At 35.3% G+C, this 19528-nt stretch overlaps 1 protein-coding gene across 1 annotated transcript; it reads left to right on the top strand.

The window, feature by feature from the left end:
- Positions 1–2001: 2001 nt before the first annotated feature.
- GUF1 (GTP binding elongation factor GUF1) lies at positions 2002–17905 on the top strand (the record flags this gene model as incomplete). The annotated part of the gene is made up of 17 exons (XM_079535031.1): positions 2002–2139; positions 3101–3212; positions 4653–4801; positions 5066–5146; positions 5959–6036; positions 7026–7109; positions 7564–7628; positions 8064–8267; positions 9788–9927; positions 11055–11178; positions 11444–11576; positions 12949–13092; positions 13476–13609; positions 14106–14207; positions 15728–15847; positions 16814–16850; positions 17768–17905. 17 exons carry the CDS (start codon positions 2002–2004, stop codon positions 17903–17905), a joined length of 1983 nt encoding a protein of 660 aa, XP_079391157.1.
- Positions 17906–19528: the final 1623 nt, after the last annotated feature.

Below are 19528 nucleotides of genomic sequence, written 5' to 3'. Positions count from 1 at the left end.
ATATTTACATCCTCCTATTATTAAATCATCTTTAAATTGTTTTAACATCAAAATATACTGCATCTTGCTTTATTTGGCATATCTCTAGATTATGAATCTGACAAACATATTTGCAGTTTTCTTAGCTGAGTGACCTATTGGCAGTTTGGAAATACTGTATATAGCTACATCTCAAATCTTGATTAGATTGTGTAGATGCGAAAGATAAAGCCAGTCACCATAGGTCTGAGCATTTCTTCCCAAAATTTATGCAAAATTTTCAAGTATGAAAACAACAGAACATGTAGGTAATAATAGAAGCTAAGCTCAGAAAAAAATAGACCATAAAAATGTCTGGAATAGACCACATTAGCTGAAGAAGAATGTATTAAAGTCCAATGCATGGAAAGCAGCACTGAGTATATTCCTAGAATTTTATGAAGAACAGCTGAGAAGACCAGAAAGTTGTAGGCTGGCAAAGCAGAAACTACACAAAGTAACAGATTCCTCTGTATACCCGTAAATAAGTATTCTAGAAAAACACTGTTCTGTGCCTTGCAGCAGTACTAAGATGTTGCAATTGGAAACCAAACAGCTCTGGCAAGTAATCCCCTGGTACCAAGGGAAAGGAAAACAAAATTCCCAAACTCATAAGATGAAATAACAAACAAAAGCCCAACCACAAACATAAAAACAAACAAAATTCCAAGAAAAGAGAGTGGATGAATCAGGTGTGTGGAACAGACAGACAAAAGAAGGAAAAAAATACATACAGTGGTTGTAATGCCACTGATACAAAAAGAATACTAGATAGCAATCAGAATAAGACTTTCAATCAGTGGGTCTCTCTTGGTGATGGGCTATCAGATAATTATACTGTGCATTATAGATGTGATGAATAAGTGATAAAATCACAAGTCCTCTTGGAAACTGCCCCCAAACTCTGAAGAACATTGTAGTAAAGCAGAATGGTCAGCACAAATTTAGCACCAGTGAATCTTATTTGTCTAATCTGTTTGCTTTCCATAATGAAATGACTGGCTATGTGGATGAGGCTGCGAGCTGAGCGAGTAATACACCTTGTCTTTATCAAGGCTGTTGACACCATCCTCCAGAGCAATCTCATTTGAAAACTGAAGAAGTATAAACTACAAAGACTGACTGTTAGTTTGAAATTTAGCTGTGCTGACACATGCAGCTGGTGGGCAACAGGAAGTGGAGAAAACCACTAGTCCACATTAAGATCAAGAGAAACAGTGTGCTCTCAGCAAATTTGTGAACGGTATTAAATTCAGGGGAATAGCTGAAACAGTCCGTGATAAAATCTCAAATCTAGAAGGACTGAAGATTCACTGAATAAAGACAGGTTGGGTATCAGAAAATGTTTCTCCTCCAGAGGGTACTCTGGCATGGAACAGTCTCCCCAGGGCAGTGTTCACAGCCCTGAGCTGTTGGAGTTCAAGCAGTGTTTGGACAGTGGGTTTGCATTTTGGGTGGGTGGGAGCTGGATTCGGTGATCCTTGTGATCCCTTCTAACTGGGGATGTTCCGTGAATCTATACGGAGCTGCAGATTGAACAAACTACTGCGCTATTTTTTTTCTGTTTTGTTTTTAACAGCCAAGGGAAAAAACAGCAAAGGGAAAAAGACTGCGGAGATTTCAGCGAGCATTCAAATCTCCCTGCAGCTGGACCGCGGCGAGCACCCAAGGCACTGCCGCAGAGGTACGAGGCAGCCCGCCAGCCACCTCACGGCCGAACGTTGCACTGCACCCGCGAGTGTGATGCGGGCAGAAGGGAGGAGCAGCAGGGGGCGCTGTTGGGGAGCAGTTCTGACCGATTCCGGCGCCGCTTGGAGGCGCTTCCGGCGCGTGGAATGAGCGGAGCGACGTCCCGGGGCACCGCGGGAGTTCGGTGCCTGCGGGCGGGCAGCGAGAAATAGAACGCGGAGAGAACGGTGAGGGGAGCGGCAGCGGGCTGCGATGGGACTGAGGCTCACGCTCTGAGGGGGTGAATCCGGCGCTATGGCTCTCACCGGCAGGACGGTCTCGTGGTGGGTCCGGCTGCTCCGGCCCTGCCCTGCGGCCGCCCCTCGGGGCCCTCCGGTCTGGCTGCCCATGGGGCTTGAGGCCTGCCAGCGGTTCTACAGCTCCCGCAACAAGGTGACTCCGTTTCGTGTGTCCCTAATTCTGAATCATGCAGTCCGCAGAGGCGCTTAGCCATCTCGGGGAGTGCTTGCTGCTGCGGCCCTCAACTTCGGTGGCCATGTGTATAGGAGGAAGGCCTTGCAGACAGATGTTCACGAGCAGTGGTTTTCATCTGCGTTCCTCTGGTAGTGGGAGAACTTGCTCTTCCAAGCCGAGGCATTCTCGGGGATTAATCAGTCGGTTTAATCAGTACTTTGATGCTTGCAAAGATTTTGGGGCTTTCTCTTTTCTCTGCCAGGCCCAAAGTTGCAAGCATAATATGGTGGGAGAGAGGAGCTGTGTGTCTCTAAAATTAGGAGTCAGAGTTTTTCAGCAGGGTGGTATTGTTACAGGGAGTCTTGTGGTTCCTGGCAAAGCCACCTTTCTTCAAAAATTTTTGAGTGAATAACACAAAGAGAAGTTAGTGCTGGACCTTTCTGCACATGATCTTAGGAAGTCAGGCGTTTTCTACTTTTTTTTTTTTTTTTTTTTTTTAATTTAGCCAAAACAGACTGCTTCCTTTTCTGTGAAGTCTGAGTGCTCCTTATTATGTAATTGGCACTGCTGCCTGAAAGCCAGGTAATGCCACAGAGCTCTTGCTTGGGAGGAATGATGTCTTTAGCTTTACAGTCCCCCAGATCAAGTTGTTTTAAGTAGTTTAACAGACTTAAACTGTTTTATGTTTTCCAAGTCCCTGTGTTCATAAGAACGTAGTAACTTTCACAATGCTTTGCTTCATACTGATTTTGGATCATAACAAGTATATGTGTATCCATGGCTAAAAGAAAATACTAGCATTTTGAACACTGGCAACCGTTTAGGGTCTTCTAACTATGCCTCTTCTAGAGAAAAGAATAATTTCTCTTTAAAAGGCTTAGTCAGACTGTACACAGAGATTGTATCTGTGGTTTGTGAAAAGGAACTTTCTGTTTTTCAGGAGAAAATAGATATGTCAGCATATCCTGCTGAAAGCATAAGAAACTTCAGTATTATAGCTCATGTAGATCATGGCAAAAGCACACTAGCAGACAGATTGCTGGAAATTACAGGTAAGTGTTCTCTTTTCATCTTTACTACCTTCTATTGATGTGTAGATTTCAGTAGCTTTATTACTAAACTTTCTAATCTCTTTGCTCATTTGCTGTCAGGTTGCTTCTAGGCTTCCAGTTGTGCAGTGCTACAGATGTTAATATGTTTTCTTATTGATGTTGAAATCTGTCAGTAAGCAGAGTTAAGAAACTGTGTAATTCCCTCAATAAAGGAATGTATTTTGGAAATAAACCAAAGAGAACATGTTTTTGAGGCTTACTGCCAGTTTCTGGTATGGACAGAAGGACTGTCATGACCTAGAAATTCTGGACAGAATACTTTCCAAAAGTGTGATAGAAATGAAAGAACTTCAACTATCTTTACTTATAAGGAGGTAACAGTTTATCCTTCTCTTTTGAGCAAGCTATATAGAACTGCCTTTCTTGGTGGTGAAGCTTGCTATTACTGAATCTGATATAGTGCTGCATAGTAAATCTTAGAAATCTTCAGCTCTATTTTGATTTAGTAGGTAAAATAACTGCTAGTGTGAGTTTTATGGATTCTCAGTTGCTCTGTGGATTTACTCTTTGTTTTATCCTAAAATGTTAGCAAAGTTGTGTTATTTTCTACTTCAGAGGTATTTGTCATCCTCTAGATCTTTGTCTTCAGTGTTTTAATTTTTGTGTTGCTGAGAATAAGGAAAACTATCTCCTTTTAAGTAAAAGTGATGCAGAAATGCTAGAGAGTCTTCAAAACTACAGCTGACTGGGAAAATTAGGCTTCAATTTCAAATTGGAAGAGGGAGACATAGATTACCTTAGTGGGCTCTCTGTGGTAAGTTGTAAAGCAACTTCTGCGTCTTCTAAGCGGAGGCCAATTTCAGAGCAGAGCTTAACTACTCAGAAATACCCTTTGGAAGAGTTTTGTTTTTCTCTTTACAGGAGTTAGCAAAACAAAACCTGGTGAGAAGCTTTTGATCAAAGTTATTCTTTGTTATTGCCTTCTGTGTTTCACTGTGGGCAGTTTTACCTGATGCCTGTGATAGAATGGAATTTTGAATTCAGGTCTGTCAAACTCCATGATAATACTCCTTTTGCCCTTGGGATTGGTGTTGGTTGGAACCATGGAGCTATTCTCCCATGATAAGGGTTGAATTTTCCTTAAATGTCAGAATTATTTAGGAACTTCTGGACCATTAATTTAGACTTGCGTAGTGTTTTGCATTATACATATTCAGGAAAGTGTTTTCTGTAACTTCATAGATAAAAGCCCATTTAACAAATGTTAAAGAGTTGAAGCATAAATTTATTTTCAAATGAAAATTTACCCTAATCAAGTGGAAGAACTAGATTTGCTGCTGCAAGTCGCATTTTCTGCCTGTTAGTACTATCTTCAGCAATTGCTCATTCGGAAGAGCTAATATTCTAAATGAGATAATAAAACTGTTTTTTTGATCTTAGGAACAATTGCTAAAACTGACCGTAACAAACAAGTACTGGATAAACTGCAAGTGGAACGTGAAAGGGGAATTACAGTTAAAGCACAGTCTGCATCGCTCTTTTACAATTACAAAGGAGTAAACTACCTCTTAAATCTTATTGACACACCAGTAAGTTAATTAAAAAAATAATAACCAATAAGTGCAAAGGGGGTGTTTCGTTCACACAGAGCTGCATGTCTTTATATTTATAAATTGGACTTAGCAGATTTCTGACTTGTGTTTATTCAATGTGTTCTTTCCTTTTATTTTATTTATTTTGGTAAGAATTATGTTTTGGATGAACAGATACACAAACAAAACCATCATAATGTAGATATCTTCGCAAAGGACTCCAGAAATATATGAAATTATGAATATTAATTTTCTCCACAGGGCCACGTAGATTTCAACTATGAAGTTTCACGGTCACTATCTGCCTGCCAAGGTGTCCTACTTGTAGTAGATGCCAATGAGGTGCAGTTCTTAATTTTTGTTTTCTCCTTGGAATTTCAGCAATTTCTTTAAATAAGCTAGAGAGGAGTTCAGTATGTTTTAACCTTTCCATTAGTATTTTTGCAGTAGTCTAGCTCCATAAAAGTATTAGTGTTCCAGAAGACTAATGGGAGTTTAAAAAAAAAAAGCCACAGACGAATACTTGCCTTTTAATAGGTGCTGTGGTGCCATGCCATAGAAACAGAAGCACTGAAGTAATGGAGAATCAGGTGATGCTTTCTACGTTGCCTGAACTTTACAAGTGGCAATCTGGAGAGCTTGCAGCTGTTTCACTGTATGCTTTTGATTACCTTCATTTTCTTGTTGGAGTGTGATGATTCAGGCACACTTGGTTTAGCTAGTTGACTGTAATATGTATATGGCAACATTAAAGTATTGGCCAAATTAAAAATTAGTAAAACTCTAAGCCAAATGTGAATAAATTCAAAAATTCAGAAAACATCACAAGTTTTAAAATCAATAGATTAGTAATTTCTTTACTGATATTTCAGGAGTGAAATGTTCATAAAATGATATCCATGCAAATTTCATAAACTTATTGTGTACTAAGAGGGTTTTGAAATCAAAGATCTGTTGTACTTTTATTTTTATGCTGCTAAAACATTTTGACGAGTCAGTTACTGCAGTGTAACATGAGGATTTTAGAATCAGGATTTTAAATAAGGATACATTCTCACAGAGTACTTAGATGGTAACTTTCTCTATGGCATGTGTAATATGCCTAAAAAGAAACAAGAGATTCCATGTTGATTTCTTTGATGTGTGTTTTCTAGGGTATTCAGGCTCAGACAGTGGCAAACTTCTATCTTGCTTTTGAAGCACAACTTGCAATAATTCCTGTCGTAAACAAGGTAATGAAATTGTAGTGTTTCAAATTAAACAGTTGAGTTGTATAAATATATAGAAGATAACTTTCTTAGTAATCTTCAAATAGGAGCATAAAATGAAAAATTAATAAGAATGTAGCAACAACATGTTGTCTCTTAATATTTTAATGATTGCTGGGAATTCCTACTTTTCATAAAATACATGTACTAGCATTTTTGTAAGTAACAATGAAAAATTATTTATGGAATCTGTTTGGTGAATCGAGTTAAGAAGCATTGTGTAAAATGTCTTGATATCTGAACCATTTGTTGTCTTCCTTTTTGGTTTTTATTCTGGGGAATATTCAAGTGGGTTTTTACAAAAGTAACTTTACAGAAGTTCTTGCAAGGATGATTTTTGTATTCTTCCATGTGTTAATGATAACACACAGGAGTAGCAGCTCAATATAAAAAGTGTAAACTTAATTACAAAAAAAAACCCCAAATACATTGTTTTTTACAGTTTTTGTAATCTGTGTGACTGGAATAACAAAATTACTTAGTTTGAATGTAGTTAATATATTGTACTTAGTTTTCTACCATAAACAGCATAAGTAGCATTTGTGCTTTGAAAATACTTTGTAAAATAAAGATTTTACTAGCTCTTGGATAAAAGTTCTTAACAAAAAATAATTACAGCAGGGATCCTTCCTGTAATCAAGCAAGGAAGACTTTTTCTAAAATGATTGATTGGAACTTCACAGTAATGGCCTGTAATTTAATTTATCAATTTGTTTCCACTTAGTAGCTGAACTTACTTTAGACTTGCAAAGTAGCCTTTCATGTCCAATTTTCTATAAATTATTTGCACCAAGACATAGTACTGAAAAATTCTTGATTTGTATCTTTTCCTGAAAATCTTTAGTATTTGAGTAAAGACGTAAGGAAACATCACTTGCACGTTGGAGAGCTACAGTTCTTGATCGTATGTAAGATGTCATGGCCTGTACATTTAGTTGTTTGTTGTTTTTCAGATTGACTTAAAGAATGCAGACCCTGAAAGAGTTGAAAAACAAATTGAGAAGCTGTTTGATATCCCTGTTAATGAATGTATAAGGGTAAGATCTCTTCAAGATTTATAGTGTGTCTGATTGTATACCTGTATCTACTTTGTATGCTAATCTTTCATTAGCTACATAATAAATCAGCAGGGTGTTGTCTGTCTGTTTTCATATGATGTGCTGTATGAATTTCTTTAGATCTTGTCTCCTGAAAAATAATTCTCAGTTAAAAATTGTAATGTGTGATGATGAATGGCATCATATAAAATTTTTTTTGCTTGTGGATCCTCTAAATTATTTTCATTTTTACCGTAACAATAATTCCCGTTCAGGTGGAGAAATCATGTAACGGGTATTTATAATCAAATGTGTATTTCATAATAGTGAGTATTTATATGAATAATGTTCTCTCCTGCCACCAAAATTACTTACAAGAGAAGGTGACACTTTAATAGATACTGAATGAGTCTAAGACACATGTCTTATAAAATCGTTGTTGGGCTTGTTTTAGATTTCTGCTAAACAAGGGACAAATATTGAAAAAGTTCTTGAGAAGGTCATTGAAAAGATTCCACCGTAAGTTATTTATTTTACTTATGATGTCTTGTAAGGATGTCTAGGAGACCATAAGTTGCGTTTATATAATATCTCGGTAGTAGATGTGGGGTAAATCTTGTTTCTGAGCTGAAAAAGTTAGCTTTGAATTGCAAATCAGAGAAAATGATCCTTCAGGTTTGAGATCTTTAAAATAAATCAATGTGTATCTGCTGAAATTCTTAAAACAGTAATGAGTATCAGTAGAGAAGGATTGTTTGTTCGTTCTTAAGAAACAGGGAAGGAAAATGAATTCAGTCTGAAATGGAAAAAGAGAGGTGAGCTACTGGAGTGATATTTTTGTAAGCATATAGCTTCTACTTAGACACAAAGGGTGGGGGGTGCTCATTCATTTGATATTGAATGGAAAACAGTCTTCTTATTGTTTTAATAATTGTTTTAAATCTTTTGTGATAGACCTCAATTTAATACTACTGATCCCTTGAAAGCCTTAGTATTCGACTCCACCTTTGACCACTACCGAGGTGTCATAGCTAACATTGCAATTTTTGGTGGGGAGATTCAGAAAGGGCATAAAATTGTGTCTGCACATACAAATAAAAGATATGAAGTTAATGAAGTAGGAATTCTGACGCCAAATGAACAGCCAACACACAAACTGTAAGTAAAATGTTTCTTTCAATTGAACAAATCATAAGTTGATGTAAGATATCAAATCTGTTCCTGTTTATTTACTTACTTATTTTTTTGATTGAGTGGTAAAGGCTGTTTTATTTTTTTGGATTGTAATGATTATTTGTAATTAAGTGCTCAATGTCATCCTGAGACAGAAACTTTAGGGGACTGCTTTTTGGGCACAGCTGGTGGGAGGGAGTCATTTTTATTGATGTATACTTAGCATATGAAACATCTGGACAGCTAGTTCTTAAGACTAGCTTTTGATATTCAGCTGTCCAATTTATTTCTAGGAACTACCTTGTTTGAGAGTGGAAGGGAATGGGGCTTCATCTTAGTTATTGCTGCAGCATATTTTGAGGGTGGAAAACTTTTAAGTCCATGAATGCAACAGCTTCCATAAACTATCTCGTCATGGCAGCAGTGGGAAGAAAATCAGGTATGCCAGAATTAGTGAAGAGGCATTATCAGTTAGCATCCAAGTACTTTTTAATGACATTTTTGGGAAGCTCTTAAATGAGGGACTACATTATTGTGTGTGTGGTGGGTTGAATCCAACTGGAAACTAAATACTTAGACAGCCACTAGCTTACTCCTCTAGCATCAGTGGAGTGTGGGAGAGAACTGGAAAAACAAAAGTAAGGAAAAACTCGTGGGTCAAGATCAAGACTGTTTAACAAGTGAAGAAAAAAAGAAAAAAAAGGGGGGAAGAAAATTTGATGCAAAGCCATTCATCCACCAACATGCGCTAGCAGCTTGGTATCTAGGCAGTCTATGAACAGCAGCTACCTTGAAGAGATGACGTGCTTCTTATTGCTGAGAGTGATATTATATGGTATGAAATATGCCTTTGGTCAGTTTGGGTCTGCTGACATGACTGTGATAGCTGCCAGCCTGTAGCTTCTTTGCTGGGAGGGGTAGAGTGAGAAATGGAAAAAGCCTTCACGCTGTGCAAGCACTATTCAGCTTAGAAACTGGTGTGGTATTAACACCATTTTTGTTATGAATCCAAAACATGGCTTTTATATGAGGCTGCTGTTAAGCACATTAACTCCATCCCTGCCAAAACTAGTACACTCTTTCCATCTACCACAGGTTCCTCTCCTAACAGCATAATATACTGGTGGAGGTTATTTGTCTTTGTTGTTTCTGCCATTTAACATGTGAAAGTTGCTGTGGTGGTAGCTCAGAATTATTCTATCTTCTGTCGTAGATCCTCAAGTTCTTTCTTCTACTCTCAAACTGAGAGTAGCACAGTATTAAAAATCCAGAGCTGACTGTGTCTGTGTAACAAAACTACAGTTATGTGAGTCAACAGATGGTTCGTCCCTTGAGACAAAATTTGCAACTCAGTGAAGAAACAGTTTAAATATGGCTTTTTGGACTGTTTATGGGCTCATGGGGGTAATTTATTTGAATTTCCAACTGGGCTGAGTGAAATGGGGAAAAACAGTGGAAATATTCATAATGCCAAGAAGTGTCTGTATAATACCAATTCTATTCAGATATGCTGGACAGGTGGGCTACCTGATTGCTGGAATGAAAGAAGTAACAGAAGCCCAAATAGGAGACACGCTGTTTATGTATAAACAGCCAGTGGAGCCTTTGCCTGGCTTTAAGTCAGCGAAGCCAATGGTTTTTGCAGGTGAGGAGAAAACTAACTAAAAAGGAATCATTTTTTTTTTAGTAGCAAGAGCAGGAGAACTATTAGAGCTTCTAAGATGTATTTAAGAGTTGTGAGGATTAGAATTTCACTGAAATTAAGCTAGAGAGACACGTGCTGTTTATATAGCTCTTTACGACTTAGCAGGCAAGATTCTTGCAGACTGGCTTTAGATGACTGCAATACTAAGGTATGTTTCTAGCTTCTAATATTCTTCCAGTGCTTTTCCTTCTTTCTATCGGGAAAAGAAGGATTAATATTTTCAAAAATGAAGTCCTTATTAATGATTAGTTCTGTTAGACTGTTGCTGCCACCTTTAGTGAACTACTACACATGCTACGGAAGATGGCTTTAGAAAGAAATTCTGTTATTCAGTTTCCTGATCAGTTTTGAGAGAATTTTCTTAATTTTTGTCATGGATATTACGCTGCCAGTGAACGTAGGAGGGGTAAGTGTAATCCTGTAAACAATGTGGATTTTTTTTGTGTGTGTGCATATATGCTGCTTCCTGTGCATTATCAGAGCACAGTGATGTGAAAAGTGGAACCTATTTCAAGTAGTAATTACACTGACAACTGTTTTTATTTGTTTTTCTATTCATTTAAAAAAAAAAAAAAAAAAAAAAAAAGAGGAAATATTAGCAATGTTGATATGGCACTTTTTTTTTTTTTCTTCTTCCTGTGTACTCTTACCTGCTGAAGGAGCGTCTCAGTGACGTTTGCTTATTCATTAATGCTTAAGTTATATGGCTACACTGTACACCTACAAGAAAATGGTTATACTTACTAGTATACTCATCTTCCACAGCTGTGAAGAAGTAGATGAGTACAGTATGCCTACAATTATGGTTTGAATGTTAATTTCTGTTTTTTCTGTTTGTTTTTTTTTTTTTTTTAATTGAATGTTACCTTAGTAAGGTTTTAGGAAAAAAAAAAAAAAAAAAAAAAAAAAAAAAAAAAAAAAAAACAAATTGAAAGAGTCAAATTAACAGAAAGCAAGCTATTTCTGGTTTTTATTATTGTTACTGTTTATTACTGCTCATACTATAAAGATAAGTATGTAGTAGATCAAGCTCTATCACAGAATCTCTCTGTCATATGTTTTGACAGGAATGTATCCTGTAGATCAAACAGAATATAATAATCTTAAAAGTGCTTTGGAAAGGCTGACATTGAATGATTCCAGTGTCACTATTCATCGTGACAGTAGCCTTGCTTTAGGAGCTGGATGGAGGTGAGGCTTTTATGTTATTTTCATATTTCAATCGAAAATTGAAATTATTTCAAGATTAGGAGCTGTAATTCAACTTAATGATAGGTAAAGACGAAAAGTAGTTTATTTTCTTTTGTTCTACATTCACATGTATTCTGCAGTTTGTTGTGATTGATATTTTTTGGCTTGTAGAGGTTCTTTGCTGTGTCTGATAATGCCAGACTAGCAGTATAAACATACTGGAGTGACCAACAAATATTTGACCAGTATGATTCTTTTTTCCCAGGTTGGGTTTTCTTGGTCTTTTGCATATGGAAGTTTTTAATCAACGTTTGGAGCAAGAATATAACACATCTGTTATTTTGACTGCACCTACTGTTCCATATAAAGCTGTTCTTTCCTCAGCAAAATTGATAAAGGTATGTAAACAGCAACTTAAAAGCCTCCTTTAAAAACAACTACAGTTCAGAAATGTAGAATGGTATAGTATTTTATGATAAACATTAGAATTACTGATATGCAACTTTCATTTGTGGATTTTTTTTCTTTTTTTTTTTTTTTTTTTTTTTTGCTAAGAGTACTGACTTTCTTTCTGCTTTCCACTTTAAGCGCTCGCTTTTGTTTTGGATTTTTTTTTTAATATCTTGCCCTTGTCCTTGATAATGAGAATAAAGGACACTATGTAAAATACCTCTTCCTTTTCTATCTTAGTAAATAGCTTTTATCTCAACCCATGAGTCCTGATTTGTGTTCTTTTGCTGATTATCTCCTCCATTCCTCACCAAAGAGCTATGTAGTACTTAACTGCCTGCTGGATTTAAACCATGGCATCTTCCAAACTTTATCTGTCAGAAAATATATGCTTTTAGGAATAGAATGTAATGCTACTGTAGACTGATGGGGATTAGTGAAGATATGTCACTTTTTGATTAAAAACGAACTGGTTTTGAACAAAACTGTTGGTGAAACAGCCATTTGTAAACCTTATTGAACTGATCACAGTTAAAATTCCTGTGTTTTGAGTTTGAGAGAAAGCTGCAAGGAGCTGAAAGGAGGCTGCAAATAGGCAGACTCATTACTTAACATATTCTTCTAAACACTGTAGAAAGCTTGGACATTCCAAATTTGTGCAAGAGAAGTTGCATTACCTGCAAGATATGGGATGCAGACCTTTTTTTCCTTTACAGTTATTGTGGTTTCTTCCTTAGGCAGTATGCCTGCTATGAAATAAGGCACCTTTGTGGCATAAATGATTCTAGATTGCTGATCTGAGACACCAGAACCAAGTTTTCAGGTTTTCAAACAGTGCATGACGTTGGGTCCTTGTTCAGAAACACTGCCTTGCTAGTGGAAGTAAAATAATCACTTGCTTTGATGTGCAGAGATACTGTATGCATACAGTAAGAAACATGACTTTCCTTGCATCTTTACTCAAGAATGGTAGCTCCTGCCCCTGAAGGAATGTTAGACTGGAAAAGGTAGGTGATGGGAACACTTGCAAAGGAATCAAAAACTTCAGAATCCATTTTGACTTGTAAAGGAGATTGAACCTGAAGTGCTGCTTACAGAAAAATACCCTCAACAAGCTACAGAATAATTGGAACAGGTTTTGTGTTGAAGCTGTGCCTAATATAAGGGTAAGGATATATGTAAGGAGATGGAGAAGCCTTATCAGGATAAAGTAATAGGGAATATCCTTGCCCAACAGACAAGAGACAGATGGAAATTCATTGGATAAAATGCTTACAAAGCGACTAGAGGAAAAATGTTGGATTTTTTTTTTTTTTTCAGGAGTATGGTAATTCAGAGATTACTATTATCAACCCTGCTCAATTTCCTGATAAACATTCAGTGTCTGAATATCTGGAGCCAACTGTTCTTGGCACTATTGTAACACCTCAGGAATATATTAGGAAAATAATTGTTTTGTGTCAGGTTAGTATACTGTGGTATGCTGTTTTAGTTTTTGTCGCATGCATTTTTAAACTCTACTTATCATACCTCAGAAGATACTAGATAATAGTATAATAGATGATTGTTGACAATAATTCTTAATATTTTTAAAAGAAAGTAAATATTTCAAATTGTGTGTTTAAAATAAATGCAAAATTACTCCTGAGCTACACAGTCCTTACACTGAAAGTTAGTGTTCTGGCTCAGTGACAGTAAAGTACCTGCTTTAGCACTGTGTACTAGAAGAGTTCATAACTAGATTTCTCGAAGGAAAGGAATCTGCAGCAAGACTGTAAGATCTGCTTTGTGTGTTATTTATAGAAAATATTTTTCAAGGGGAACTGAAACAATTTTTATTTGTCTAGGATCGTAGGGCAGTCCAGAAAGAAATGATGTATATTGATGAACATAGGGTTATGCTAAAATACCTTTTTCCATTGAATGAAATCGTGGTGGATTTTTATGATGCCCTTAAGTCTCTGTCTTCTGGTTATGCAAGGTAAATACATTCTCTCTTTCTTTCTTTTTATTCCCCCTTCCCATGAGGGGAATAAATGAAAAAATATCTGAGAAGAAAGTAAGGGAGGGCACAAGAAAAAGGATATTCCTTTATGATAGTGCTGCAATATTAGTGTTCCATTCCTTTGACATTTTTGACAGGATGCTCATCCCTTTGTTAAAGGGAACTTTGAGGAACTTCCAAGTGGCATTTACAAGTATTTGAATAAACTTCTTAAGAGAGTGCAGTAAATATGTGGATATCTGATTTTCCTTGCTCAGCAGCAGATGATGTGTCCTGCTTACTTGGAGACAAAATTTACGGAAATGTTGAGCACAGTTTTTAATAATGGTGTCATTCTGAGAGATTTTACAAAACTGTGCTCCTATTTTAATATGAAGTTCAAGTGTTCTGTTAATTGTTTACAAAGCTTAAGATTTATGGAACAATGAATGCAGAATACCATAGTCACTGACTTCTAAATTGCTTTGTTTAGTTTTGATTATGAAGATGCAGGTTACCAGGCAGCAGATCTTATCAAAATGGATATTCTTATAAATGGAAATCCAATTGAAGAACTGGCAACTATCATACACAAGTAGGTTGACTGGATTCTCTATTCCAAAGGACTAAAACTTAAGCATGTTTTCATTGTGAATAAATATGAATGATGAATGCATGTGGAAATTAGCATTGAGATTTCACCAAATGACCAACTTCCAGAGAAGATCTGAAATAGAAAGGCATTTTATAGTAGGAGAGCTAAGTGCTAAATATAATGTTCCCGTGTTAATGTGGAAGGAGGAGATGCACATATAAATGCGAACTGACAGCCTTTTAAGGTGTTGGAAAAAAAATTAAGGACTAACCAGTCCAGGAGATGTGCTATGAATTGTTTACAGTGTATACTACTAAAAAACTGGATGAGTTTTATTTTTATGCCTCCAATAATCCCTATTCTGTACAAGCTTTCTGTTATCTTGTCTTTAGCTAGAGTACCAGGAAAATGTAAATATTTATTGACTGTAATAGTCTCAGAAACTGTTCGCTAAAATGATTCAGTTTCCTTGAGTTTCTCAGGAACTACTCATTTGCTGGTGAAAATAATGCCTTTCTATCTTCCAGTCTCTCCCCTTGGTTTTTTCTTATGAAGTCTGTGTTAGTCTCCATTAAATAGCTTCACAATCTCTTTAGTAATCCTGATATTAATTTTTTGGGTTTTTTTTTTTTTTTTGTCCTTATTCAAACACTATCTTGTAATTGTAAAAATAAATAAATTAGTATATTATCTAATGTATTCATGTATACTTTAACTAAATTGCAGAATTTCAGAATTAAAGGTTGGAATAGGAAAATGAAACTCTTACCTTGTTGAGAAAAATAACTGTGCAAGAGGAGAAGAATAAATCTCTACTGTATATTTGATTTGTGTTTTTAATAAGTATGCAGTTTAGCAATGTAATAAATATACATTCAGCAAATTGGAAAGATGCAAAATGGAGTGGCCAACCTTGTAGACTGATTGCTTTAATATTAAGTGAGAACATTTTAGAGAAAAGAGTCACTTGTTCTCAATGGTTTATGAAAGTATCAATTTTATAGCTTCTTTTGACCTTTTGTCATTTTTTTTCTCCAAAATCTGCAGTATATGCAGATGCTGAATGTAATTGGATAACTTTTTTTTATTACAGACTGCTAGAGTAGATTAAAAAAGAATTTCATTGTTGTATAAAAAGATATTTTGAGAATGCTTCAGTGATATGTAGATCTTTGACCTTTCATGTCTGAAATCAATAAAATCCCCCCTTGAGCTTCTAGGAAGCTGTGAAATTCTTCAATAAAGCTTCAGTGTGATAGATTATCAGAATATTTATTACAAACATCATTTAATATTTTTAATGAAAACCTCCTGTTAGTGTAGTCTTATCACTTGTTTGTGTGAAATGAGTAATGTACAGAGACCGGTCATTAAAGTCCGCGTTGTAAAGTTATCATCTGGTAAGTTTAAGAATATAAAAAGATAAATACTTTTAATATTTTTCCTCTGACATTTGGATATATTTTGGGATTGCATGACTGTTTCTGAAAGAATTAACTTCTCAAAACTTTCTTTTCCAGTGATAAAGCCTATGCTACTGGTAAATTCCTGTGTGAGCGTTTAAAAGATACAATACCAAGACAGTTATTTGAAATAGCCATCCAGGCTGCTATTGGCAAGAAAATAATTGCAAGGGAAACGTAAGTGAAACTGTTCTTTTCCTCTTCTTTATTTAAGCTATTTTAAATATGAACTTTAATGTCATCCCTGGTTCTACATGTTACAATACTTCAAATCTACCATAAAATACTATTTTTCTGTATGTGCTCCCAGGTGTCTACAAAAAAACCCAAACACCATGCTCTCAAGCCGTGACCATGAATAAGGACTTAATAATTAAAAATTAATTGAAAATAATCCTTTTATTTTAAATTGCCTGTGGTCAGCATTACACTTATTGGGCAGTGTATAACTTGTCACACTGATACGTACTTTCTTGGTACTGAAAAAGGTGTTTTTTTGAATATAATTTCCTGGATGTGAAGTAGCTTTCCTTGGCAGTCATAAAAAAAAAAAAAATAAATAATAATAATAATAAAAAAATATCCATCACTGCCACAAAAACAAACAAACAAACCAAAAAAAAAAACCAAACTATTTGAACTGTGCTACTGCAAAGGAAATGTGCAAGCTGAGCAAGTACAGCTATTTCTTAGCAGCACACACTTCTTTTAAAGCAAACTTTTTCCTTGGTTGTTGTATTTCATGTCATGTTTTGGCTGTTGCTGTTTTAAATTACATTTAAATTATGGTAATCAGAAGTGGCTATCCAAGCAAAAATTGGATAGGAATTTGTTTGCATGTGGGTTGTAAAAGCATGTATGAAGTGTAGAGCGTTACTGGCAGGTAAAACATAAAAGCTACAGTATTGTCTATTACTTGCCTTAAGACATATTTCTCAAATTAAGAACAGTAAATCAACATCTTTAAAATGTTTTTGACATGTTTAAAGCATTATCTTCTGTCTACATATGAAAATGGCATAATTCTGTTGCTTTTTAAAAATGTAGCATAAAAATGATGCTCAGCATTTTGACAACTTGCTGTTTAGTTTCACTACTGGAGTTGCTCCGCTGTGTTAATAGTTATGGTATTCTTTTTTACAGATTGAAAGCTTACAGGAAAAACGTTGTGGCAAAATGTGTAAGTATTTTTTTTTATTCCAATGCATGTAAACCTAAGAGTCTTATAACTGTGATGTACCTATCTTTCCTTAGAAACCCCATGAAGACATATTTTGCTTGTGCTTCAAAACGTCAGTGGAATGTTAACAGACACTCTTAAACTTTTTCTTTTAAATTCAGCTTGCGTAACCTTCACTTGGTGCTTGCAGTAGATCAGAAACAGTAATGACTTCTTCCATGCGTCTACTCAGTATCTCATAATACTTGAAGAAATAAGAATATGCATGCACTTATGTAACTTCATAATTTCCTAGTTTTTTTCTCAGATTATTTAAGTATAGTAAAGCACTTTATAGACTGATTGCAATTAGATTTTCACTTCAGTTTTCAGTAAGAAAGTAAGAGGAGGCCTTAAATATCAATAGTTGATGATAAACAAGGCTGAATAATGCCATAGGAAAATTATGCCATAGCTGAACTTAACAAGTTGAAGAGATTAAACAAGTATCCTTTTCTCACAGCTATTAAGAATTCTTCCAATTAGAACCTAGGTTGGATGACATCCTATCAGAGAGTGTAAGGGTTGATGAATTTGCATGTAATCACCTTGTGGTAGCCAAGATGCTATTGTGTATCAGAGCTGACACTGTTGCTGTTCCACAAGGATTTGAATAGCCCATAGTATGCTACAGTTCTATCCTGCTATCCTAATGTCATCCAGGCTTATTTAAGAATATTTAGCATATAAAATATGTGAATTAATCTACCTTCATTTGTCTAAATGAAAGTGCTCACTTGCTCCTGTTCTTTTCAACTACTGCTCTCTTGGGATAATGGTAGAGAGTATAGAGTGATATTTTCTAATATAACTAGCCTCATTTAAGCCTGTGTTTATTAAGTACTGTAGGCGTAATAAAATATTTTTCCTTTTCATAGTATGGTGGAGACATTACAAGAAGAATGAAGCTTTTAAGAAGGCAGGCAGAAGGGAAGAGACTGATGAGAAAAATTGGCAATGTGGAAGTACCAAGAGATGCCTTCATACGTGTTTTAAAGAGACAGCCTGAGAAATAAGTTACAGTTATGCAGCAGATTGTCTTAACGTCTTAGAGACAGTAAGCATACTTGTGTTAATGTATAATTTACCACTGTGAAAGGGAACATCTGATTTAGTTTATATCATTTTAAATGGGAATATAAATTGAAAAGATTTTGTATTTAAATTATACATTTGTACATTATAATGGAAATAAAGCTATTTTATTTGAATTTTCTGCATCTAAAAGCTTTCATTGTAACTTCACATGAGCTAGATAGAAAAGCTTGAATGTGTTAAGAGCAGGAGAACAGCAACTGTGTCAAAAAGTTTATTAAAACAGTTTGTCTATCCATACCCTAAAATTATATTAGTTTTTTTAAGTCACAAAAATTTCAAGCTACGCTGTTTTACTTGCTAAAGGTTCTCATCAGGAAATAATGATGTTGAGGGAAATCACAACAGGAAAAACAAACTATACATTTCTCAGCAAGTAAGATTGATTCAAGTCTTCCATACTGGTCTACTTAAGTTCAGTGTATAGTGACATGCTAAAAGCTAGAAAAAACTAGAAAATCTATGCATAAAACTTTACGAAAAGTTTATCATCCTATTATAGCAATAGTGACACAAAGGATACTCTTTAAATTAAGATGTAAGTACCAAAACTTGACTTAAGTGACCTAGTACATGAATCTTACCCAGATTTCACATGCCAAGACTTAGGCTAGAATACAGTTATGTAGTACCTGGCTGCTCATGTTTATTTGAAAAGATAAGAGCATAGGCTACTCAGAGCAAACTACCTTTGGGTTTTGCATGTCTACAAACAAGACGTTATCATACCAAAATCAGAAATTCACTAGCAGTATGGTCCAACAGATAATTTTGTACTTTGTGTTAAGTCTATACCTACTTTAAACAAATAATTCAGTTTATGATAGTGGCAAAATTTGTTTTTATCATTTAAGGCAGCAAATACATACCATAGTTTAAGGTCTGTTCCAAACTAACAAGAATTCTTCTCTTCCATAAACACATTGTAGACAACCTTTTTTTTTTTTTTAAAAGCACAAGACTATGCAACAAAACAAATTATCGTTTAAGTGAAAAACTTCAATTCTTCAAATTAGGCTCTGTCAGTGGATCACAAAAATTATAAAAAGCACAGTTGGTTCTTAGTCTCTTCCTTACACGAAGATGACAAAATACTTGATCTCTCCGCTTTACATCAGAAACAAAACAATTTGGAAAAAGATAGATTTAGATTTAAGTTTTACTTATTCAAAGTGGGAAATAACAGTCCTTGTGACAGTTCAGTATTTATAGCGATACAGTAAGAGGTAATTATTACAGAGTGGTTAACAGCAAACTTTAATACACTATCATTTGAATTTGTAGACTCCATGTTCCTCTAAGTTAACCTCATTCTAGGCATTTAATGACACCATCCAATACAATTAAACAGGTATATACAGAAAGGAACATTTAGATCTTTCCTTCTATATAAAGCACAATTACTAAAAATATAAAAACCCTAAAGTAATTTGAAACACATGAGAAGAAAAAGTGCTATGGCAAACATTTAATGTAAGTAACCAGAATAAGTTATAACACTTTAAGAATTGGGTGCAGTTTTAGGCACTGTTTTTCATATTTTT

The sequence above is a fragment of the Tetrao urogallus genome (assembly GCF_951394365.1).
Source record: "Tetrao urogallus genome assembly, chromosome: 4".
Classification (NCBI taxonomy): domain Eukaryota; kingdom Metazoa; phylum Chordata; class Aves; order Galliformes; family Phasianidae; genus Tetrao; species Tetrao urogallus.
This window is presented reverse-complemented; position numbering and strand designations above follow the sequence as displayed.